At 37.8% G+C, this 25,426-nt stretch overlaps 1 protein-coding gene across 10 annotated transcripts in view; it reads right to left on the minus strand.

The window, feature by feature from the left end:
• Window positions 1-13,770, minus strand: part of RGS22 (regulator of G protein signaling 22) — a 170,749-nt gene extending 156,979 nt beyond the window's left edge. For all 10 annotated transcript variants that reach the window (XM_070481398.1, XM_070481396.1, XM_070481395.1 and 7 more), the window contains exons 1-3: window positions 13,637-13,770; window positions 9,976-11,449; window positions 7,106-7,208 (exon numbers count right to left, since the gene is read on the minus strand). In XM_070481398.1, the coding sequence (XP_070337499.1) occupies window positions 7,106-7,208; window positions 9,976-11,432 (1,560 nt within the window). In that variant the 5' untranslated portion in view covers window positions 11,433-11,449; window positions 13,637-13,770. The remainder of the gene's footprint in view (window positions 1-7,105; window positions 7,209-9,975; window positions 11,450-13,636) is intronic.
• Between the last annotated feature and the right edge of the window lie 11,656 nt (window positions 13,771-25,426).

Genomic DNA, 25,426 nt, shown 5'->3' on the forward strand with positions numbered 1-25,426 from the left:
TATCTAATCAAACATGATATACTCCAGGCCTTCGCAGAGCTTACAGTCTTATAGGGAAAGAAAATTAAACAAGCAATATAAATAAAGTGAACTAAGTGCCATGACAGAGTAAGTACAGGATGCTATGGGAGAAGATAGCTAGAGTAACTGCTCCAGTCACTTACTATACTACACAATAATTTACAATAATTAGGACAATGTTGGTTATTTTCTGGATAGCTGGAACTTTTGTTTAATAAAGTTGTTCAGGAATACTGTATGATTTTCTTCCAGTTAACCTACATACCTCTTGACCTCATCACAAATATAAAACCTATCACTAAGAAGCTTTCCTTTTGAATTTCTACTCTGATCTTTTTTCTTCAGAAAGTTTTATTATAAAATCATTAAAATATAAGGTATTAAGTCCTTATACTATTTCATTCACAACTGCTTGATCTTAATACTCAAATCCCAATTAAAAACAGAGATATAAAAGATTCGAATTTCCATTGTTAACTGTACCTGCAGTAGAAAGGAATACACATAGCTTATGGATTTCTAAAACCAAATGTGGTAAAATTTACTTCTTCACCACCAGAGTGAACTAAAATATTACATCCTAATAGAGTGGGTAACCACAAGATGACAAATGTGATCACACTGCGAAGGCATTCTGACTGCAATACACATGACAATGACAACGTGCCTCATAATGGACTGGAAATAGGATTCCAGATTCCTACATTTGCACTACTGACAATTTCATGTGTAAAAAGGTAAAAGAAATGCTTATCTTTCCTTTTCCATTATTCTGTAATAAAATAATAAAATTTCATAATATCAGGAAATGTAAACATTTTAAATTATATAGAATAGACAATCTCGCATTTCATTTTTAAAAAACATATCATGGAACTGAATCTGTGATTTTTAAGACCTAAAAAGTCACTTATGGAATGGCATTTAGGCCAGGCAGAAATCAAGAACATAGAACAGCAAAGGTGTTCACATGACAGAAGAAGATATGATCTGATCTAAGCCACAGGAAGGGAGGCCAAAGACAAATAGTTTGGATTAAATCAAAGAGTTGAATTCACAAATTAAGAAAATCAAGACTGCGAATAAGTTTCCTAAGGACAGAGAAACTTCTCTGATGGAGGAAAAAAGTTAAGCCTTAATTGAACAATTAATAAGCGTATTGATCCTGATGTGGAAGATATCTCAGGAAATTAAATAGACATTAAGAACTAAACATGGTTAGAATCAAATAAGTCAGAAAATGTGATATAAAATTTATGGACTGTGTAACTTATTAAATATAACTAACAATTTACTCATTTATATTTAGGCTCCAAAAATTCTTTATGGAATTACAAAGGATACGGGTAAAATTTAATACGTAGCAGTTAATCAAAATTTTTTAGTGAGTTAAATGACAAACTAAAATTTAAGGGAAATTTTTCTAAATATATCTACATCTAATCCACACTTTAAAATTGTCTTATTAAAATAATATATAAGAAGAGCGACATTTTAAATCTATGTGTATAGTGTATACACAGACATATGCACACATCAGTTACCTAAACACAAAGAAATTATGAAACTATCTTCAAATTTTCCCCTGGTTTTAGTAATTTGTTCAACAATAGAACTTCTCTCTCTCTTGTTGCTCTTCTATAAATGGAACATGCAACCTCAAATCATTTTTGGAAAGAGGTACATTATAAACAATTTAGTAAATTTTATTTTAAAAAACCACCTTTCTCAACCAGCCCAAATATGTCACAATATTGCTACCCAAGCTAGACTAAACAAATGAAATCTGTGACTATAAGTCTGGACTTTTCAGAAGTACTTACATGAAATGCGTGACTTAGGAGGGTTTATTAACTAAGACTCCCATTGTAAATAACCACATATGTCTAATAAGTTACTTTTTACATCCTTAGTTATCAATATTAAGTAAATTTTATTTAACCAGAAGTCTGCCCAAAAATGACACTCATTAAATTAAGATAAAGGTTGAAATTATGGAGTAAATTCAATAGAACTTCTGAAAACATTTTATTTATATTTCATTTCAATCAAATATTCATTTTGCAAATCTATAAGGCCATCTGTCTCAAGTTCAAAATTTGTAATATTATTTGGAAAACTATTTTTAAGAAGTGACTGAAGAACATTTCAACACATAGTGATGAAATGCACAATTTTTAAATGTTACACGAAACAGTTAAATACATATATATGATAACATGGAAAATTCTTTATTTAAAACATAGTTATTAAAATGGGTAAAAGTGACATAGTAAAATAAAATTTTTTCAAAACTCACCACTTTAAAGAAAACATAAAATGACATGGATTATAATATATATACAAAATAGGAAATAAATCATCATCTTTCATTAATGGGAAAATTTGCATGCTTTCAAAATATTCATAATTTTAAGTCAGACAAAACGTTGCTTAGGGGGAATGCTTCTTGTATATTTAAAGTCTCTTTAGAGGCGTTTTAAATTCCGCTTACTCTGGGCACTTCCTGGAAGAGCATCTTTTCTATTTCTTGGCTTTGCTGTTCCTCTACTACACTCTTCAGACCCATGATAAGCACACAAACATAACACACAAAAGTCAAAACCACAGGCTGTGCGGCTACACAGTCCCCTTTTCTTATATGGCTGGTACTTAGCAGGGGATTGGCACCTTGGGCAAGGTTTTAATGCTTCATCAATAAAAAGTGTTTTGGCAACCTGCAGTGAAAGCATACACACTAAATCTTCCAGTTTCATATAGAGAAATTGCTTTATTTCAAACTCTGTAAATATTTATTTCTAATAACTTATGATAAATACTCACCTTAACATATTCTTCCTGTTTACTACTTAAATGAGTAATAGAAGAGCTTGCTATAGGTGTTAAAACTTCTCCCCAAGGAGAAAATGTTGAAACTTGTTCTTTCTGAGAACCTGGTGTCCTAGCCTGAGCTTGTACAGATCTTAAAGCTGATCGATTTAAAACATGGAGCCGAGTGGCAGCATCCTCAACATTTAATATAGCCCCCTGTGGTAAAAGACAAGAGGGGTCAATACCAGGATATCAAGAGTTCCAGGATGGCTTTCTGATGCACATGTGTGATTTAAATATTTGGAAGTGGTTTCACACCACTAGAATTTTCTCCCTAAACCATTCCTTTTTAGAAAAAAAATGTTCTCTCATCTAACATTTAAAAGTTAAGGAAACATAAAAAGAAAAAATTAAAACAATAAATGCTAGCTTTAAGTTTGTACGATTGGTTATTTGCATGAGTAGGCAAACTTTTCCCAAAAAGGGCCAGATAGTATATACTTTACACTTTGCAGGCCAGATAGTCGCAGTTATTCAACTGCTGTTTTAGCAAAAGCAGCTGTAGAAATACATAAATAAAAGATCAGGGCTGTTTTCCAATAAAACTTACTTTAAAAACACAGGTGATGGACAGGATTTGGCCCATAGACTGGAGTTTGCCAACCCCTGTTTTAAGCCAAGGTCTAAGAAGAGATTGTCCCTGAGCTAACTTCTGTGCCAATTTTCCTCTATTTTCTATGGGGATGCCACCACAACATGACTTGATGAGTGGTGTGTAGGTCCGCACCTGAAGTGGAGCGTGGGAAGTTAACCACTACGCCGCCACCAGGCTGCCGTGAGGTGAATCTTTTCAAAGTTTGCTATGGGGTATCATGGAATTCCTTGAACGTTTCTCACCTTAGCCACACGTCAGAAGAATAATGGTTCTGGGTAGACCATGAAACCCAATTTGTTCAACTGGTTTTTGCAATACTTGTAAAATATTTGACTCATTTTTACAGTTAAGTTTTGAACAGCTTTGATATTTTCAAAGGAGAAAAAAAAATCTCTTATCTGAACTGGATTTCCACATTACTCAAATATTCAGCCAAGTATTATCTTCAATACTAATCCTTATAGCTTTCTATTTTGTTAAGGTTGGTAAGAGAAAAAAAAAATAATAAGGCTTTTTTTATTTTTTTAGCAAATTGGCATTCTTAACCAATTATCAAAATAAAATGTGAACTTTCTCATGTGTCCAACTATGATTTTGATTCCTCTTCCTTGATAGTCTCCTTTTGCCACAATTGGCTCCTAACAGCGGGGAGAGCTAAAACATGAGAAATTATAGTAGGATAAGTATAGGAAATGAGGATAGCTGGTCATGAAAAATTATGTGATTAACAGTTTAACAACATATGCATAAGTATAATGAATGAATATTAGTTTTCAGAAATTAGAATGAATACAGTTGAACTGTATTACAGTTTCATATAGGACTCAATACATCTCTTATATTACATTTGTATAAATTATTTGCAGCCTAGGCCATGCACGTGGCAAAAGAGCATACTAAAATTTCAATGGATTTCAAGGCAGTTGGTAAACACAGTGACTGTGCATGCAGAAAAAAAACAAATAGGGATATTTTGAAGCAAATTTCAGCCACAGAAGAAACATTTGTTCATTTAACAAATATTTATAGAACACCTGAAGGTGCCAAGTGAATAAAGCAGTCTAATCCTTGTCTTCCTGGAGCTTAAAATGTGTGCTAATATCTCTTAACAATAGGAGGCAAAGCAGTCAACAAAGGCATATGTTTATGAATGCCAAAATTTTTCAAAACATAGTCACCATCATGTTACCAGAAAATATTTAAATGTGAGAGTGGAGTCACCTTATGGTTGTTCATTTCCATGATTATAACAAAACACTGAAGAATACAGTAAATTAAGAAATTCAATGGAAAAGATATGGTATCCCAATGCTAATGCTCATTCTCACTGCTGCACAGCAAATAGAAAAAATTGAGATCCTATTACATGTAGCCGATCTGTGCCTTCTAATTTTCACACATAAGGAGCTGTCAGTGATGCTATACAAGTGTGAGGAAAACCATTAAAAAACTTTGTTTTATAGTTTTTCTGTTTTGGTTAATGACACACACTAGGATAATCAGGTAGAAAGCAACCAGTCCATATCAGAATAGGAAGGCAAATGGCACCAGGAAGGATGTCTCTGAGAAAAGAAGGAACAGGTAGAATACCTGATTTGTCTGGACTTACACAGAGGAGGTTTCCAGCTCTGGTGGATAATGGGAGATGAATCAGGGATCTCTATAGAGAAACACTAAGCAAAAAAGAAAGAAACTGGGCAATTATTAACTCTGGGAAAAAAAAAGTTATATAAGAAAAAAGGTGTAATCATACTGTACTGCACGTTACAGCTGTCAAAAGTCATAACAATCTCAGTACAGTCTTAATAACGTCAGCACCTAATTCGGATTCACTTTCAAAGGACGGTAAGAGGAGAAAGGGAGAAAGGAATTCAGAGAGACAGGTGGGTAGACAGGTAGCGGTAGTAGTGGTAAGAGGTTAGAGAACAAACAATCTCTAAATTCATTGAAAGAAAGCAAAGAAATAGCAGTAAAGGCATGCTATTTAGAAATGGAGAGGTACATATCAGAAGGAGCAGCTGAAGAGTTGAAAGTGATTGCCTTGATGGGGAAGAATCCAGAGTAGGAAGTGACAGGGCAGGAGAATGCATGTTTCATTATAAGCCTTATTGTCCAATTTGACTTTTTTAACCATGTACTTGTTCTTCTTTGAAAAAAAATTTAAAAAGCAAATCAAAATAAGAAAAAGAGTTCAAGTAAGGAAAAAAGTGTAGTCCTTTAAGAAACCAAATTAGAAGGAAAAAAAGTGGTAGCCAGGCTAGAAGATAGAATAGTTTATCTAGAATTACCTGGTGTTGCCAAACACAACCACCTGTTTCTTCCTTATAGGATGTAAGGAGTACATGGAGCTAAAAGTTTAATATTAATAGGTGCTTGCTTAAAAAATGGTTTTTTAAGTCCTTAGCATGTAAGGAAGCACTCTAAAAAGAAATGTTAAGAAGGCAACTAATATCTTCAGGATTATAAGCTCCCAGAGCCAGCAGCTGCAGCAGTAAGTAGCCAGGAGCTGTGAGTAACTCGTAAGGAAACATCACAGGTGAGAAGGTAAAACTTTTCTTAAAAGTAAAGTAGAAAGTCAACATTTTAGTTAACATCAGTCGCTCATATTTCATTGTAATGAGAAACCCACAAATCTGTATTTAGGTATTCATATTTGTTTATGCCATGCTTCATGTCAATTATTATATTTACTCAACTTAGAAATTTACTTATAAGATGTTATTAAATACTTTTCACTAGACCAAGAATAAGGGAGTAAACTCTCAGAGTTTCTTTTGGTATTGATGTCTAAGAAAGGTCTAAAGTTGAATATACAATAAATAGGGGGGCCAGAGTCATCAGATGCCTATTATACAAAGTACGTCCCTAGGAAGAACGAATCTGCTTCTGTAGGACTTTTCCTGTAACTTCAAAGCTGGACCTCAAATCTTCAAGAGTACAGGTTTATGATGCTCTACTAGTACTAGTACTAATCTGCCATGCTCACTAGCCTCCAGGGCTTCATATATGTTATTCCCTCTGCTGAAACGCTTTTCCCTGTCTTCATCTGGCTAACTGCTAACTCATGATTCAGGTCTCAGTAAGATGCACTTTTTCTGAGAAGCCTTCTCTTGATTCCCAAGTATTAAACACTCCTTTTAAATGTTCCAATAGAACTAACTCTGGGCTTCTCTTAACACACCTGTATTTTAATCACCTGTTAACCTGTTATCACACACAGGGTATGAACTCCAAGAGAGCAGGGACCATGTCAGAAATGTTCATCATCATAATCTGAGCAAGTGACAGTAACATCTACTCAAAAGACAGGATAGAAAGTGCTATAAGGATATCTAATTGTGAATGGGATCCAGCACATCACTGGTATTCAAATACTGCTAACAGCACATACACTTAAACAGCAACAAAACTCAACAAGATGTTCTTGATGCTAGGTAGTCTACTCCACTTATGGACTGGAAGGAAATGGAGTTTGGGAAAAGTAAAGAGTTTATGAGTGAATGTTTGCTAAATGGAAAAGGTTAAAAGAAATCAGGAAAACTAAATTAAGTTGGCCAGCAATATGGGATCATCAGATATTTATACAAATCCATTTTAGAAAAGTATTATATACATTACCTCAGAATCCATTTTCAGTTTTGTGATATAAAATTTCCTCCTCTGATTGGCTTTTTTATCTTGAACAACAATTTCGCGCCAGTTTCTGCTCACTTTCCAAACACTATAACAAAAAGATCAGTCCTTATATTGTATATATTCCACAAGATTAACATTTTTTGCATATGGCAATTAATAAGAAAAACTTGTTTTAAAGATTTTGGAAAGTAAATTTAAACCTAAAAATGTACATTAAAAATTTGACTTCATCTACATCAATGTTTCATATTGATTCACCATATGAAAGAATTCTTATTAAAATACTAAATATATGCCAGAATTTATATTGATAGATTATCATCTTATAAATGGTTAAGGGAAAAACATAGTTTCATAAAAGCCAATATGAGTCCACAGGGAGACTGATTAAGAGGATTTAACTTCAAATGTGACACTAAGATTAAAAATTTGGAACATGACATGCAGCAAATGATTATCATCTACAGCACAAGAGGTTTTTTTAATCAATTTCTCCTATTAATGTATTTAACATATCTGTCATTTTGATTAAACAAACACAAGAACAATCAATCCTTCACTGGATGTACTAAGTGCCAAATAAATATTATTATGTGTAACACTACAAAGTCCCATTTTATATACCAAAGGTTATGAGAATGAAGCAGCTAAGGAAAAAATGCAATTTATGCCCAGTGATTGCTTATTTAACAACTTTGGCAGTACTAATTGTTAAACAAAAGGTATTTCTTCAACTGTTAATCTGGTCTTTTTTTATTACTCTAACTTCACAAATCACTCAAAGGGAACAAGATCAGACAGTTGAAAAAAAAAAGTCACTTGTTATGGAGGGCCCCAGGTAATACTTGAATTGTAATACTACTATTCTTCCAGCTACCATGGCCACTTCAGTTGCCATTGCCTCTCCCTAAACTGATACATATGCCGTATATCAGATTGATGGAGAGGAATAGGCAGAAAGTCATCCATTGACGGGGAAGAAATGAAACATATAACTGAGTATTTGCCACAGCTATTTCAAATGACCATAATCTCTCACATTACCAAGATTATACATGCATTCTGCAGTACAACTACTATAAATCTGGAGACCTGGACAGGAGAGGTAATCATTGAAATATGACTGAATATCAACTACTTCCACAAGTGAGCACCCAAAACTATCACCCAAGTTTTTAACTGGTCTGTATCCAAATACTCTGACACATAAAAGTAAAATTCCTATATCTTAGCCATATCATTAATTTTTCTAAACAAATAATGTATCTTGTTTGAACATTTTTTAAAGGCACACACATATAGGTGCACTAATCTGTTTATTATCCTACTTGGGTTACACCAAATACATTCCCAATCAAATCTATTCAGAAAGGCCTTAAACCTTTATAAAAGTTTGTAGAAAAGTACTGGATTAGAAATCAAAGGGTTCAATCATAGACCTGGATCTATCCCTGTCTCCTTGAGTCACTATTGGCAGGTCTCTTAATTTTCCTGGAGTTCACTTCTCTCATCTGCAAAACACGTGATTGGACTAGATATCTCAAAAGAATTCTAGCTATGAAATTCTACAATTCTCTACAATAGCCTACAACTAATTTATGGGGGAAAGGTGAAGAGGGGCTTTATTAGAAGTAGCAGTGGCCATAAAAACAGCAAAGACTCTATGAACCAAACTCTTTTTTTTTTTAAGATTGGTCCTGAGCTAACATCTGTTGCCAATCTTTCTCTTTTATTTTTTTCTTCTCCCCAAAGTCCCCCAGTACATAGTTGTATTTTCTAGTTGTAGGTCCTCCTAGTTCTGCTATGTGGGATGCCACCTTAGCATGGCTTGATGAGCAGTGCTAGGTCCGCACCAAGGATCCTAATAAGTGAAACCCTGGGCTGTTGAAGTAGAGCATGCAAACTTAACCACGCGGCTATGGGGCCAGCCCCTGAACCAAACTCTTGATATACCCTATTGAAAAAGAGCTTCACTATCTCTCCAGCATGTCCTCTTCTAAGCATCACCTTACAGAAATCCTATTCCACATGGCTTCCCTCCTTCCTGGTCATGGCATTCCCAAGGCTCTTGTCTTCTGAGAGCCCTGCAACTCCAGAATTGCCAGTACGAACAGTCTCACTTTAGTCTTTGCAGCCCTAGTTCCTACCCTCAATACTCCTAAATATCTGATGTAGCTTCTCTTTAATTATGTAGCACCACTCAATATACTGAAATCTCTGTGAACACAAATTCTTCAGTTTCTAATTCCTTGAAATTCTACCAAGTAATTAACTTTCACTGCTGTGTTAGCAATGAAAATGAAATAATCCATATTGCCCTTGGTCTCTGAAAAGACCAAACCCTAAAATGAAAGCTAACCACTGTTCTTGGATTCTAGAACTCAGACTAAATAACTAAATGGTATCTTTATATGTTGTCATTCCTTAGTCACCATAATGCTTTACATTATTTCTGACCAAGTGTCATAACTTTAATACAATTTGCAGTCTGACAACAGGATGTGAACTATTAAATAAATCATTAAGTAACTTTCGTGGAGCTTGCCATCTTGAAAGTTTAAAGTTCAACTTTTAGAAACTCTCTTCCCCAATGACAGTGAAATGAACCTTATCCAGAAGATTATATTGTTGCTTCTAAAGCAGGCTTTTAAATAGAGGGAGCTATACCAGTAAGCTCTATTGAGAAGTTCACTATACCACCTTTGATAAAATGTAGGACAATCAAAGATAAAGATAATAAAACAAAACAAATAAAGAACAGAACAACTACTCCACTCACAGAAAAGCTTTTCAACTAAAAAAGAAGTGATAAAAGGCAGTTTTATTTTGGAAAAAAAAATTTTATTTCTTACCTGCATAGGCTTTCTGTAGTCAAGGAATCTAATACCATAGCAAGAATATGCTTTAAATTTCTATATTTTAATTCTGTTAAGATGTCCAGTTTTTCTATACCCATTTTCTTGCCAATTAGTCCTGCAAGCACACACTGTAGTACAGCAATTTTCCCCTCATCCCTTTCTTCTAAGAATTCATGTGCACCGCTTTGCTGGAATCTTTTCCTTTTGCTTTTCATAAAGAGCTCATGCACTAATTGCAAGGCTGGGGTCTGTGATAAATTCTTAAAGCTTAAAATCAAATCCTCACTCTTACTATCACTGCTCAGCTGGCTCTCTGAGATGTCTGAAACAGTTTCTGATGTTGTTTCAGAGTCAGAATGCACGGTCTGCTTTTCCTCTTCTGTCTCAGATTGTGAGCCCTGCTCCCGAAGGGTGGACAGTCTTCTCAACCTTCCAAGACACCTTGACTTTTTTATGGTGTCCCCTACTTTTAGAGTTCTCTTATGTAGTTCTTGAAAAGAACCCTCCTGGTCACAGAGAGAATCTTCTGTTTTATCCAAGCAAAGTGAATTAAAACCACTGTCTTCAGGTGTTGAAATATTGCCTCTCACTTCAGTTGAATGAGAAAGCCTTTGTCTTGCATTAAATTTAATGTTTGCTACAAGATTACTTACTGGAGTCACAAATATGTCCTCATCTGTTCCACAAGTTGTGCCATTAACAGAGGAGCCCAGAAGTTCAGGATATGTATTCTCATCATTAATACACACACTGCTATCACTAAAGTCACGTGTAATAGAGTCTTTATTGCCCGGAATTGGAGATATACATTCAACTTCAAATAGGCTACAATCATCTTTGGAATCATCAATTGTGGAAGTCTTCTGTTGAGAAAAATTTAGTCTCAATTTTTGACTGCTGGAAGTTGCTTCTTCTGTTTTCAAAGTGCTAGTACCTAAAGAACTAAAATTATTTCGCCCTTGAAAACCTGAAGCACTGCTTGGAATATTTTTTTCTAAGTTGAGAGCTTGGCTTGAACTACTTTCTAGAGAATTATTTTGTGATTCAAAGTCCCCTTTTAGAAGAGAGAAGGATATGGTCAACCTTCTGCGTGGTAGAAATTTTTTCCCACTGATTTTAGGAGTTTCACAGAGTTCTGGGGTTTTATCCTTCTCCTTCCTAGGGAAGACAAATCTCTCTTTTTGAGTGGGAGACTCTAAAGGATGTGTTAAGTCCAGATTTGAAGTTTTGGGATGTTCATAGCTTAATGTTGGGCCTTTTTCTTTCTTTCCGAAAAACTCTTTTTCTGTATTATCAAAGCTGCAAGATTTTAACAACTCACTGTAGCCACTATCTTGAGATGAAGATGTGGAACAAAAATCTCTGAAGCTGGAGTACTTGAAATTAACAGTAGGAGAGTCCACCTCATTTCCTGCTGCAGTGCAAGCTTGACCTGAATGCCTTTCTGACATCTTGAAAATCTCTGTTTCTACAAAGTGAAACCAAATTTTATTCTTCCTTTGAAATAGGTAGTCTGACAGCCTACACCAAAATACATGATTTGTTATGAGTACCGATAATAATAGAAAATTTTATGGCAATAAAAAAAGTTACTTTAAAAACCAAATCTACTCTATAATATACTTATGTGTAAATTACTTAAAACAACTTTTTGACATCATAAAAAACAAAACTTTCAAGTTATAAATATTCACAGATTACTTGATTAAGCCCCATGCAAAAATATTTTCTTGAATACACTTGAGAATAAAAAATCTGGCAGCATCATTTTTAGATGATTTTTTACCTTATGATTTTAACAGCACTAAAGTACATAATTGTAGTTTTAATATTCTAACTTATTTGTGCTGGCCTATATCTAGTTAGTCGGATATTTCCTTTCAAACTTCTGGGATATAAATAAAGCTGTTTGAAAAAACTGCATGCTAATTTTTAAACATGTCTTTGGGAAATGTGTCAAATGAGCGCTGCCACTAGATTTCACAGCAATTTGGCTAAGCAACTCCAGGATAATGTTATTCATACTTGTAACACAGACCTGTCTCAGAAATCCAGTCCCCACGACCATTCACAAAATCTGGATTCCCAAACTTACAGCTTTGCAGAGACACATTGGCTCATTGATAAATTACTTACACATTCTTCTTGCGCTAACCAAAATGAACCACTGCCCCACAGATATAAGGCCATTTCAAATTTGGCATGTTATACTCATTCATGTCTCATCTTCTAAATATTTCGAGACATACGGTCCAGTTGCAGGCTTGAATAGGTAACAAGCAACTATTTGTGGGAAACTCCCCCTTTATAATATTCTTGAAATTGTGAATAAAGAATTCAAGTAAATCACTTAAAGAAGAAATATGACAGTAATTATATTTGAAAGGAATGACACTAGCAAATACTTTACTCCTTAGCCTTTTCAACAGTATCATTACATTCTTCTTTCTAGAAACCCAAATTAAATGTTAACTCAAAGGAAGCTAAGATAAGAAAGTTATCATAGTTTCTGATATTTCTCTAGATTACTCAAAGGGCACTAAGAAAGTTATCATTCTTTCAAAGTTTTCTCCAGACCACAAATACATTTAATTTTTCTCTATTAAAAGATCTTGGAAAGATATATTTTAGAGACTATAATAGGAAAGTAACGTATGCCTAAGTTACATAAGTTAAATATATGAGTGAATGAGTTTTTTAAACAACAAAACTTTTACTCTAACCACAAAATGAAATAGTTTCTTTATAGTATAATGATCATTAGAAGATCATTATTACTGGGCAAATTACCTAAGTGTTTTTCAATCTTTAAACCTATATCCCTTTTTGGTAAATCTCACACGTGTTCCCTTTTGATCCACATCCCCTCAGATTGTGAGACTCACTGCTATATCTTCTGGACATGCCTACTAGCCAAGATCATCAAACTTTGCGTTCTGTAATTTGTATTATATTTTAAAAAAATTTTTGTTTTCAAAATATTAAGTTAATGAGATAGAATATGTTTTCAAATTACATCTCCACACACGAAAGTTTCCCACTGTCTGAGAATCATTCTATTAACAGTTTTCACTCACATCATATGGTAAAATTGCGTCAAGGAGTCCCTTTATAAAGTTAAAACAAATGTAACTATTCTTATACCTCACCACTAGGTGTCTCACCATGCTAGAATTTGGGAAACTGAGAGGTAAATTGTTAGAAACAAAGCTGGGATGCTGCTATCATCCTTTAGGCCACTTGTTACAAACATAAAACCTTTCTAGTGTTTTTTTCTGTTCACCTACACATTCGGAGTTGACTCCAACGTCCTTTCTCTGCTGTCATCATGTTCATCTTTCTACTACCCCAAGAGGTTGGTCTCAAACAAAACTTGGTTCTTCAAAACTTATTTTAATTATTTAAAATTATTCATGAAAATCATGGTTTGTCCGTTGACTAATTTTACCGATTCAACAGCTCACCGATTAATCAAACAACCTCCTCAATATCCATTTTTTAAAACCAGGCTCCTGATTAAAGAGTTGAGAACATTTATCTCAGTGCTCAAAAAAAAAAAAAAAAAAAAGGACTTGTAAAATCAGAGAATGAAATACTTATTATTTAACTATATCAACACCAAATTTCCTTCATTTGTTAAAGTGGAAAATCTTACCATCAGGAAATCTTGAGCTCTTAGATGTCAGTTATGTAGGATTCCAAACAAGAAAATCTCTGACTGCCTTTAAAATTCATGCCAAAGTAACAGCACTTAAAAAGAAAACTTTAGTTTGAACAATTAATTGAAACCTGCAGTAGCACCAGGACTGCTAAAATTTGAAGGGTACGTAAAGGACACGCTGCAGGAGTTATTTCTAACATTTGAAAAGGCTTAAATCATTCTGAATTTCCTGCAGCTTTGCAGACAACAGTACCGTCGACATCCTTGTTCCTCCAGCTGGCCTTGGAACCGAGGAACCCTCCTGGATTCGGGCTGTGAACCGGCAGCGAAAGCCGCCGCGCCGTCCGCGCTCCCCGCCGGCGGCCAGCGGGGTGGGTAACGGTCTCCGCGGGAGTCAGTGAGCCCGGCCGGCCCGTCCCAAGGCCAGGCCGCCGGGGCAGGCTCGGCTCAGCTCGGCCGCCAGGGCCCCGGGCCCAGAGAGCCGCCGACAGGCCGAGGGCTGGAGGGGGGTCAGCCGGAGCGGAGCGAGCGGAGAAGCGAACGGCTCCAGGCGCCTCTCCAGTCCCAGCACCTGGGAAGAAAGTGGGCGCGGGGCCGGCCCACACCTGGGGCCCCCGCTCCCGCCCACCTGGAGACCGCGGCGCGGCCGCACCGACGGCGCTGGCGGGCCAGGCGGGGCGCCGAGGCCGACTGGCGGAAGGGGAGAGAGGCAGCAGCCGCCGGGCGCGCCGGGGAAGAGCCCCAGCCTCGCCCCCAGGGATGCCCGGCTATGGCAACCCCCACGCCGCGTTCGCGTGGGGCCGCCGCACTTCCTCCTTCGGTTTGAACTGCCCGCCCTGAGTAACCGCTACGCGCCGCCGCACCCCGCGCCGTCCTTCCTCCCGCCCCGCGGCGCCCCCCGCCGGCCGCCCCGCGACCTGCAAGCCCCCGGCCCTCGCTTTGGCCCGCCGAGGTCTAGTCCTCTCTTTCTCACCTTTCCACCCGTCCCAGAGCACAGCGAGGGCCTCCTAACGTGATAGGCTCTTCCTCTCCCCATTCTCACTTTGGAGAACATCATATAGAAAGGCCGATAGGTCCTACAGTGGGGCGCCATTAAAAATAGTGTAGGAGAATATTCACTTGAAAATGTTTCCCGAGATAATCAAGTGTAAAAAGCAGGTTACAAATCGAATGACTCCTTTTAGGTTAGAAGTATAGATATACACAGGATAAGGTTTGAAAGGTATGACAACTTGGTTACAGTATCTTTAGATGGGATTATGCTTGTTTTTTAGGCATCTAAAAAGGGATATTTTATTTACAGGGCACCTAGTATATGCCAGTCTCCATCCTCTGCTCTTGGCAGCTTCTGCCTGGTCTCCTTTTTCTGACTTCTTTTCCGGTGCGTAGTCCCTAAATGAGGCGTCCTACCTCAGCATTTTTCTTACTTTACCTTCTGTGCTTTCATAATTCTCATTCAGAGCTTCAGCCATTACTTTTAAGCCAGTAACAGCTGCCACCACCCCTCTCCTCTGACTGAACATTTCTCCATCTGGATGCCCTTTATTCATCCTAAATGCCATATATCCGAAGTCAAACTCACTAACAATTATTAAGCTCTGACTATGTGCCAACTACTGAGCTGGGAACAGGGAATACAACATGAGTTAGGCACAGTTACTGCCCTTAAGGGGCTCAGTTGTATAACAGAGGAATGGTAGTAGCGCAAAAGAAAGACGGATCTACTAACCCTGCAGGAGAAGAGGGAGGCAGAGTTAACTTCATAAAGACCATAAGGAGAGGTGGGTTTTGAAGGACAAATTGCAATTTAAAAGGCAGATAACAGGTGATTCCAACTCCACACACAATGTGCAAGAGCAGGGAAATTGAAACAGTTGGGCACATTAGAGAAACTGTAAATTATTGGTTGTGGCTGGAAACTAAGACTTGTTTGAGGAACAGGCAAAGAAAATTCTTGAGAAAGGGAAGAAGCCAAATCATGGAGAGTTTTGGATGCAGGTTAAGAGTCTGAAGTTAGGGGATCTCATCAAGATGGCAAAACAGGCAGACTCCGAACTCACCTCCTCCCACAAACACAACCAGGTTACAACTATTCTTGGAAAAATTACCCTGGAGAGCAAACTGGATAAAAAGAACCCCCACAACAAGGGACAGTCCTGACTGAGGCAGAATAGGCATAAATTCCTCTGGAGAGAAAAAAAGCCACCTTCATGAACTGTGGAGCTTCACAGCTGGTGGGGAGGGAGGCACCCTAAGGTAGGCAGCCCTCCCTGGAGAAGTAGGGACCTTAGCAGGGGCCCGTCACTGCTATAAGCATCCTTCAGGCTCAGCACAACTGAGACGAGGGTTCTACTATCTGGCTTTGCTGGCTATTAACTACAATGGGGAATACTCCCAGAAGATGCTATCGAGAAAAAGCCAAAAAAACCCCAGCTCTTAAAGGGCCTATGTACAAATTCACCTGTCTCAGAGAGCAACCCAAAATCACCAGAAAGGCGGCTGCACAGACCTTTGGTGAAAAGAGACTCACCTGGTAGGCTCTGGGTGCATCTCAGTGAGAGGTGAGACATCTCCAGAGACTGAGACATTGTTGGCAGCCACTGTTGTGATCTACTACAGGTGTGCTGACACAGATGCTGGCAGACACCATTGAAGTTCTTCCCCTGGCCTGTTAGCCCAAGGGGTCTGCCAGACCCACTAGAGGGCAGATTTTATGCAGTTTAGCCAGGGGAGGCAGCCTGCCCTAGGAACTGGCCCCACCCAACAGCAAGCCCTCAGGCTACTTGTTGACCTGCATAGACTGGGTGCCTTGATCCTCTACAGGCAGGCCAGGGTGTCTGCCTCTGTGGGAAAGGGCCTGTGTGAGGACCAGGTGAACTGTGGGGGGCGTTGGTGGAGAGGTGGGGACCTCTGCAGTTGGGTGACAGGGTACACTCCAGGGGGTCAGGAAGTGTGCACAGACCAGGACTGTGTTGATGGTGTGTGTGGACCTGTGGTGAGTGGGGCTCTTCAGTGGCAGAAGACCTGTGCTTCACAACAGCCACAAAGAGGATTGGCCCCGCCTTCCACAGCCTGAAGCAATTGGGTGCTCCATGCCTGGGGCCAGCTCCACTCAGCTGCAATACTAAGAGAGCTGACAACAGCCTTGCAGGCCTGAGGCCTACCGCAACAGTAATCCCCTGAGCCTAGCAACCAGCTTCACTGGGTACCCACCCAATTAATAGGAAAACTGCAACAAGAGTGTGCTATTAGACCTTGTAGACAATGGTGTTGGGGCTCCCCAAACCCGATTTAGTAACAGCCGGCCAAGGAGGGAAAGAATAGACTCCGTGGGCACCTGCAGTAAGAGCAACCCTGCCACAGCAGAAGGACACAAGTAGCCCACACAGGGGTCACTCCTGGATCATTTGGACTGGTGACGAGAAGGAAGCACACTACTTGGCCTCAAAAGGCATCTCTTACATAAGACCACTTCTCCAAGATCAGGAGACATAGCTAACTCACCTAGTACATAGACATAAGCACAGAGAAAGAGGCATAGTGAGGAGGCAAAGGAATACATACCAAGCAAGGGAACAGGACAAAACCCTAGAAAAAGAACTAAATGAAACAGAAATAAGCAATCTACCTGACAAAGAGTTCAAACAAAAACTTGTAAGGATGCTCACTGATATTGGGAGAAGACTGGATGAACATAGTGAGAATGTCAATAAAGAATTGGAAAATATAAAAAAGAACCAATCAGAAATGAAGAATACAATACTGGAAATGAAAATTTTACTAGAGGGATTCAATAGCAGGGTAGATGAGACAGAAGAATGGATCAATGAGCTAGAAGAAGGACTAGAGGAAATCACCCAAGCTGAACAGATAAAAGAAAAAAGAATTAGACAGAATGAGAACAGTCTAAGGGAACTCTGGGATAATATCAAGTACACTAACATTTGTATTATAGGTATCCCAGAAGGAGAAGAGAGAGACAAGGGGCAGAGAATATATTTGAAGAAATAATAGCTGAAAATTTTCCTAACCTAAGGAAGGAAACAGACATTCAGGTACAGGAAGCACAGAGTGCACCGGACAAGGTAAACTCTAAGAGGCACACACCAAGACACATTATAATTAAAATGTACAAAATTAAAGATAAAGAGAGAATCCTAAAAGTGGTGAGAGAAAGGCAACAAGTGACATACAGGGGAAAGCCCATAGGCTGTTGGTGAACTTCTCAGCTGAAACCCTACAGTCTAGAAGAGAGTGGCATGATATATTTAAAGTGCTAAAAGGAAAAAAACCTACAGCCAAGAATACTGTACCCAGCAAGATTATCACTCAGGACAGAAGGATAGATAAAGAGCTTCCCAGACAAGCAAAAATTAAAGGAGTTTTTCACCAAGAAACCAGTTCTACAAGAAATGCTGAAAGGACTTATTTAAGTGGGAAAGAGAAGACCACAAATAGGGATAAGAAAATTATCCATAAAACCCCACAGAAAACCACGCAATAAAATCACTGGTAAAGGCAAAAATATAGTAAAGGTGGCAGATCAACGACCTATGAAGATAATATGAAGGTTAAAAGACAAAAGTACTAAAATTACCTATTTCAATGATAAAAGGATAATAGATAGACACACACAAATCAAGAAAATAGATATGATTTCAAAAACATAAAATGTGGGAGAAGGGGAGTAAAAGAGTAGAGCTTTTAGAAAGAGCTCAAACTAAAGTGACCATCGACTTAATATACATTGCTATATGCATAGAATAGTATATAGGAACCTCATGGCAATCACAAACCAGAAACCTATAATAAATAAACAAATAAGAGGGAAGAAATCAAACATATTACTAAAGAAAGCCATCAACCCACAAGGGAAGAGAGCAAGAGAAGAATAAAGGAACAGAGAAGAACTACTAAAACACCCAGAAAAAAAGTAACAAAATGGCAATAAATAGATATTTATCAATAGCTACTTTAAATGTCAATGGACTTAATGCTCCAATCACAAGGCAAAGCGTGGCTAATTGGATTAAAAAAAAACAAGACCCATATATATGCTGCTTGCAAGAGACATACTTCAGACCTAAAGATGCTCACAAACTGAAAGTGAAAGGATGGAAAAAGACACTCCAAGCAAAGGGCAAAGAAAAGAAAGCTGAGGTAGCAATACTTATATCAGAGAAAATAGACTTTGAAACAAAAACTGTAATGAGACAAAGAAGAGGACTATGTAATGATAAAGGGAACAATCCAACAAGAGGATATAACACTTGTAAATATCTATGCACCCAACATAGAAGCACCTAAATATATAAAGCGATTATTAGCAGACATAAAAGGAGAAATAGACAGTAACACAATCATAGTAGGGGACTTTAACACTCCACTTACGCCAATGGATAGATCATCCAAACAGAAGATCAATAAGGAAACATTGGCCTTAAACAACACAGTAGACAGATGGACTTAGTAGATATATATAGAACATTCCATCCAAAAACCACAGAATACACATTCTTTTCAAATGCACACGTAATATTCTCCAAGATTGATCACATACTGGGACACAAGGCAAGTCTTAATAAATTTAAGAAGATCAAAATAATACCAAGCATATTTTCTGACCACAAAGGTATGAAACTAGAAATCGATCATAGGAAGAAAATCAGAAAAGCAACAAATATGTGGAGATTAAACAAAATGCTACTGAACAACAACTGGATCAATGAAGAAATCAAAGGAGAAATAAAAAATTACCTGGAGACAAATGAAAATGAAAATACAACATGCCAAAATCTATGGGATACAGCAAAAGCGGTTCTAAGAGGGAAGTTTATAGCAATTCAGGCCTACCTCAACAAACGAGAAAAATCCCAAATACACAATCTAACAGTGCACCTAAAGGAACTGGAAAAAGAGGAACAAAGCCCCAAATCAGCAGAAGGAAGGAAATAAGAAAAATCAGAGTGGAAATAAGTGAAATAGTGACTAAAAAAAAAATAGAAAAAATTAATGAAGCCAAGAGCTGGTTCTTTAAGAAGATAAACAAAATCAACAAACCTTTAGCTAGATTCACCAAGAAAAAAAGAGAGAATAAATAAAATCAGAAATGAAAGAGGAGAAATTACAATGGACACCTCAGAAATACAAAAGATTATAAGAAAATACTATGAAAAGCAATACACCAACAAATTGGATAATCTAGAAGAAATGGATAAATTCTTAGAATCATACAACCTTCCAAAACTGGATCAAGAAGAAGTAGAGAATATGAATACACCAATCACCAGTAGGGAGATTGAAACAGTAATCAAAAACCTCCCAAAAAATAAAAGTCCAGGACCAGATGGATTCCCTGGTGAATTCTACCAAACATTCAAAGAAGACTTAATACCTATCCTTCTCAAACTCTTCCAAAAAATTGAAGAGGAGGTGAGGTTTCCTAACTCATTCTACGAAGCCAACATTATCCTGATATCCTGATACTAAAACCAGACAAGGACAACACAAAAAAAGAAAATTACAGGCCAATATCACTGACGAACATTGATGCAAAAATCCTAAACAAAATACTAGCAAATCGAATACAACAATACATTAAAAATATCATACATCATGATCAAGCAGGTTTTACTCCAGGGATGCAGGGATGGTTCAACATCTGCAAATCTATCAACTTGATATACCACATTAATGAAATGAATAATAAAAATCACATGATCATCTCAATAGATGCAGAGAAAGTATTTGACTAGATACAGCATCCATTTATGATAAAAACTCTAAATAAAATGGGTATAGAAGGAAAATACCTCAACATAATAAAGGCCATATCTGACAAACCCACAGCAAATATCATCCTCAATGGAGAAAAACTGAAAGCTATCCCTCTAAGAACAGGAACCAGACAAGGATGCCCACTGTCACCACTCTTATTTAACATAGTATTGGAAGTCCTAGCAAGAGAAATAAGGCAAGAAAATGAAATAAAAGGGATCCACATTGGAAAAGAAGAAGTGAAACTGTCACTCTTTGCAGACGACATGATTTTATATATAGAAAACCCTAAAGAATCCACTAAAAAACTTTTAGAAATAATAAATGAATACAGTCAAGTTGCAAGATACAAAATCAACATATAAAAATCAGTTGCACTTCTATATACTAACAACAAAGTAGCAGAAAGAGAAATTAAGAATACAATCCCGTTTACAATTGCAACAAAAAGAATAAAATACCTAGGAATAAACTTAACCAAAGAGGTGAAAGATCTGTACACCAATAACTATGAAACATTGTTGAAAGAAATCGAAGAAGACACAAAGAAATGGAAAGATATTCTGTGCTCTTGGGTTAGAAGAACTAACATAGTTAAAATGTCCCTACTTCCTAAAGTAATCTATAGATTCAATGCAATCCCCATCAAAGTTCCAACACATTTTTCACGGAAAAAGAACAAAGAATCCTACAATTTATATGGAATAACAAAAGCTCCTGAATAGCCAAAGGAATCCTCAGGAAAAAGAACAAAGCTGGAGGTATCACACTCCCTGGTTTCAAAATATACTCCAAAACGACAGTAACCAAAACAGCATGGTACTGGCACAAAAACAGACACACAGATCAACGGAACAGAATCGAGAGCTCAGAAATAAATCCACACATTTATGGACAGCTAATTTTCGACAAGGGAGCCAAGAGCATACAACTGACAAGAGAGAGTCTCTTCAATAAGTGGTTTTGGGAAAACTGGACAGTCACATGCAAAAGAATGAAAGTAGACCATTATCTTACACCATGTAGAAAAATCGACTCAAAATGGATTAAAGACTTGAATGTAATACCTGAAACCATGAAACTTCTCGAAGAAAACATAGGCAGTATGCTCTTTGGCCTTGGTCTTAGCAGCATATTTTCAAGTCCCATGTCCGACCGGGCAAGGGAAACAGAAGAAAAAATGAACAAATGGGATTACATCAAACTAAAAACCTTCTGCACAGCAAAGGAAATCAGCAACAAAACCAAAAGATAACCTAACAACTGGGAGAAGATATTTGTAAACCATATATCAAATAAAGGATTGATATCCAAAATATACAAAGAACTAATACATCTCAACAACAACAACAAAAAACAGTCCAATTAAAAAATGGGCAAAAGATCCTAATAGAGATTTCTCCACAGAAGATATACAGAGGGCCAACAGCCACACGAAAAGATGTTCAACATCATTAACTATCAGGGAAATGCAAATCAAAACTACAATGAGATATCACCTCACTCTGGTCAGAATGGCTATAACTAACAAGACAGGAAACAAGTATTGGAGAGGATGTGGAGAGAAGGGAACCCTTGTATACTGCTGGTGGGAGTGCAAACTTGTGCAGCCATTGTGGAAAGCAGAACGGAGTATCCTCAGAAAATTAAGAATAGATCTACCAATAGATCTCCTGCTATTCCACTGCTGGGTATTTATCCAAAGAACTTGAAAAACACAAATGCATAAAGATGCATGCACCCCTATGTTCATCACAGCATTACTCACAATAGCCAAGACTTGAAAGCACCCTAGGTGCCCATCAAGGGATGAATGGATAAAGAAGCTGTGGTATATATATACAATGGAATACTGCTCAGCCATAAGAAATGATGAAATCCAGCCATTTGTGACAACAAGGATGGACCTTGAGGGTATTATGCTAAGTGAAATAAGTCAGAGGGAGAAAGTCAAATACCATATGATCTCACTCATAAGTAGAAGATAAAAAACAACAAACAAACACATAGAAACAGAGGTTGCATTGGTGGTTACCAGAGGGGAACAGGGGAAGGAGGAGAGAGAAAGGAGTCACTAGGCACACATGTGAGGTGACGGATTATAATTAGTCTTTGGGTGGTGAACATGATGTAATCTACATAGAATTCTAAATATATTATGATGTACACCTGAAAGTTACATAATGTTACAATCTAGTGTTACTGCAATAAAAAATTATTTTTAAAAGAAGGGGTCCAAAGTTTATCCTTTAGCCAATGCAGAGCATTTTAGAAAGACCATTCTGGTGGCAGAATGGAGGCCAGAAGGAAGAGAGATGAGGGTGTCTGCAAGGAGACCACTTAGGAAGCTACTGCATTACTCTGGAAAATAGCAGGAGTGGGGAAGAACCTGGACTCAACATATTCAATTGGCAGAATCAACAGCGTGGCGGCAGGAGGTAAGGGAGTGAAGAGTAGAAGTTTGGGGAAAATAAGATGAATTTAGTATGAGGTTGTTAAGTTTGTGTTACCTGTAGGACTTAAGGCGAGGAATTGGTGAATCACATGTTCTCCAAGACTGCTCTTCTCTGATATCTCCTCCACACACTCAGGTAGAGTGAATAGTGCCCTCTCTAGTTCTTCAAACAAATCTCTATTACAGCCATTTTTCCCTTCACTGCCTAGTATTTGCAATCCTCGTCCTCTGCCGAATTTTCTCTGTGTAACTTATCACCTTATAAAATACCATATAATATATTTAGCTATTTTATTTAATGTCCTCTCCCCATTCCACCATAATGTAAACAGGGCAGGAATTTTGCCTGTGGTTAAATAAAATCTACACAACCCCAAACACCATTTAAACATTGTCCTTTTCTTTTCTCCAGCTAATTTATTTTCCTTTAGATATTTTATTATGACTGAAGAGTAAAAGAGCATAACTCCCTTCTATCATTCAAATAAGAATAATTTTTACATTCCCCCCAAAAAGGGCAAAAGAGACACCTAGTTACATGTAGCTTGTCCTAGCTTTACTCCAATTCCCCAAATTCAAGCCAGTGAGATATATTTTCCTATTCTTTACCCACCACAGTCTTTGGCCTTTTTGCTTCCCTTCTAAATTGGGTGTCATCCCATTACTGACCTCAGAATTATAAAACCCATCTATTTCCCACAAGATCTAATGCTTCTTTTTGGGAATATCCAGTAAAATATAATGGAATACTTTTCCAACACCGTGACATTCAAGCTATGCAGATATACTTTAATGAATCTGATCAAGGAAAAAGGAAAACAAAGATAACAGGGGAAAAATAGCAACTTGCATCTCCATAACCATATAATAAGGAGTTAAAAGCACTAGCATCTGAGATGGCAAGACAAAAACTCTCATTAGGCGAGGGCAATGCAATGATATCTGGCATATAGTAAGTGCTCAAGAAAAGTTAGTTGTTACCATTGATAATAGCTTCTGCTGACCATGCTGCATAGTGATACTACAATTACTGGTTCCTGCTGATAGGAAAGAGGGTGTTGGACTGGGAACTAGCATCAACACGAACTCTTGTTGAAATTCTGGATCTCCTTGCTACCAGTTGTCATTACCCTACCCCTCTGTAGGGTCCCAGGACCCATTTGTATTCTACATGTGTCGATCCATTCTGATCTCCATAGACTGTCTTATGCACCAGAATCATCTTGATACCTCAACTGGAAGTCAGAATCCAGGACAGCTTGCAATGATTAAAGTTACACTTTCTGGAGCACTACATCATATTTCTCTTATGATAACAGTGGTATTATCTAATACTTCTTGTAGGGAAGCTTATTTGGACTGTTCTATTGGATTACCTCTCCTCTTTGGTTGAGAGAAGTACATTGTAAGAGAGCTGATGGTCAAAATATTTATGCTTTATGTTAGCCTGTCTGTGGACTAAGAAGCAGGAAACTCTGCTATGTGTCCCTGGAAATTTAAAAATTGGCAGCTTTGGGGGCTGGCTCCGTGGCCGAGTGGTTAAGTTCGTGCGCTCCGCTGCAGGCGGCCCAGTGTTTCGTTGGTTCGAATCCTGGGCGCGGACATGGCACTGCTCATCAAACCACGCTGAGGCAGCGTCCCACATGCCACAACTAGAAGGACCCACAACAAAGAATATACAACTATGTACTGGGGGGCTTTGGGGAGAAAAAGAAAAAAAAACTTGGCAGCTAGGAAGACTGGGAAGATCAAGTTAAATCTCTCAAGCCGGTCTGTGGAGGTGCAATCAGTTGGAACTCCTTCTGGAAGTGAAAGGTGAAGTTCAAAGTTCTCAAGTTGCTGGATGGAAGAGAGGAAAGCTGTATAGCCTGCTTAATAAGAAACCGAAGATGTAGTGCATGTTGGGAAGAAAGAAGTCGGCTTCTCCGATTAACTATAATAGTTACTAACAACTGGCTATTTTCTAAATTTTAGTAACTTCATTTTCTTCTCCCTCCTTCTGATGTAAGTAAAATATCTACTGTGAAAGAATAAACGAACGTAAACGTTGTGAAACCAACTGATAGTAATCTCACTGAAATTTTGATCTTAGAAAGAACGCTACCTTACTGGGCAGGTCGCTTTGTTCTTCTAGGGAGGAATACATGTGACGGAAGGAGAGTCAGTGCACAGCTACCGCTACGAAAATCCCTTAGCTGTTGGTGGCAGTACTTGATGCACCTCCCCTAGCGCCCACCTTTGCTTCAAAATGAGGGAAAGGAGTGGGTGAGAGAGCTGACAGGAGCCTAGGACAGAAAGGGTCAAAAATCAAAACGAAATTATGCAAAGGATAAGGGGCGTCTGCTCCACTGCCCCAGTACAGGTATCGAAAGATTTGAAAAACATAATCTGAGAAGTGTTTTTCTACGTGAAAATCAGCCGTGGAGTTGATTCTTCCACCTTCAGTTAGCCTAGGTGTCCACGGGCACTTATTTCGGTTTCTCTTCTAACCCTCTGCCCTCCTGGAAAAGTGTTACTTACAATCAACTTCCTCAATCAGAACAACAAACTTC

This window comes from Equus asinus, chromosome 12 (assembly GCF_041296235.1).
Source record: "Equus asinus isolate D_3611 breed Donkey chromosome 12, EquAss-T2T_v2, whole genome shotgun sequence".
Classification (NCBI taxonomy): Eukaryota; Metazoa; Chordata; class Mammalia; order Perissodactyla; family Equidae; genus Equus; species Equus asinus.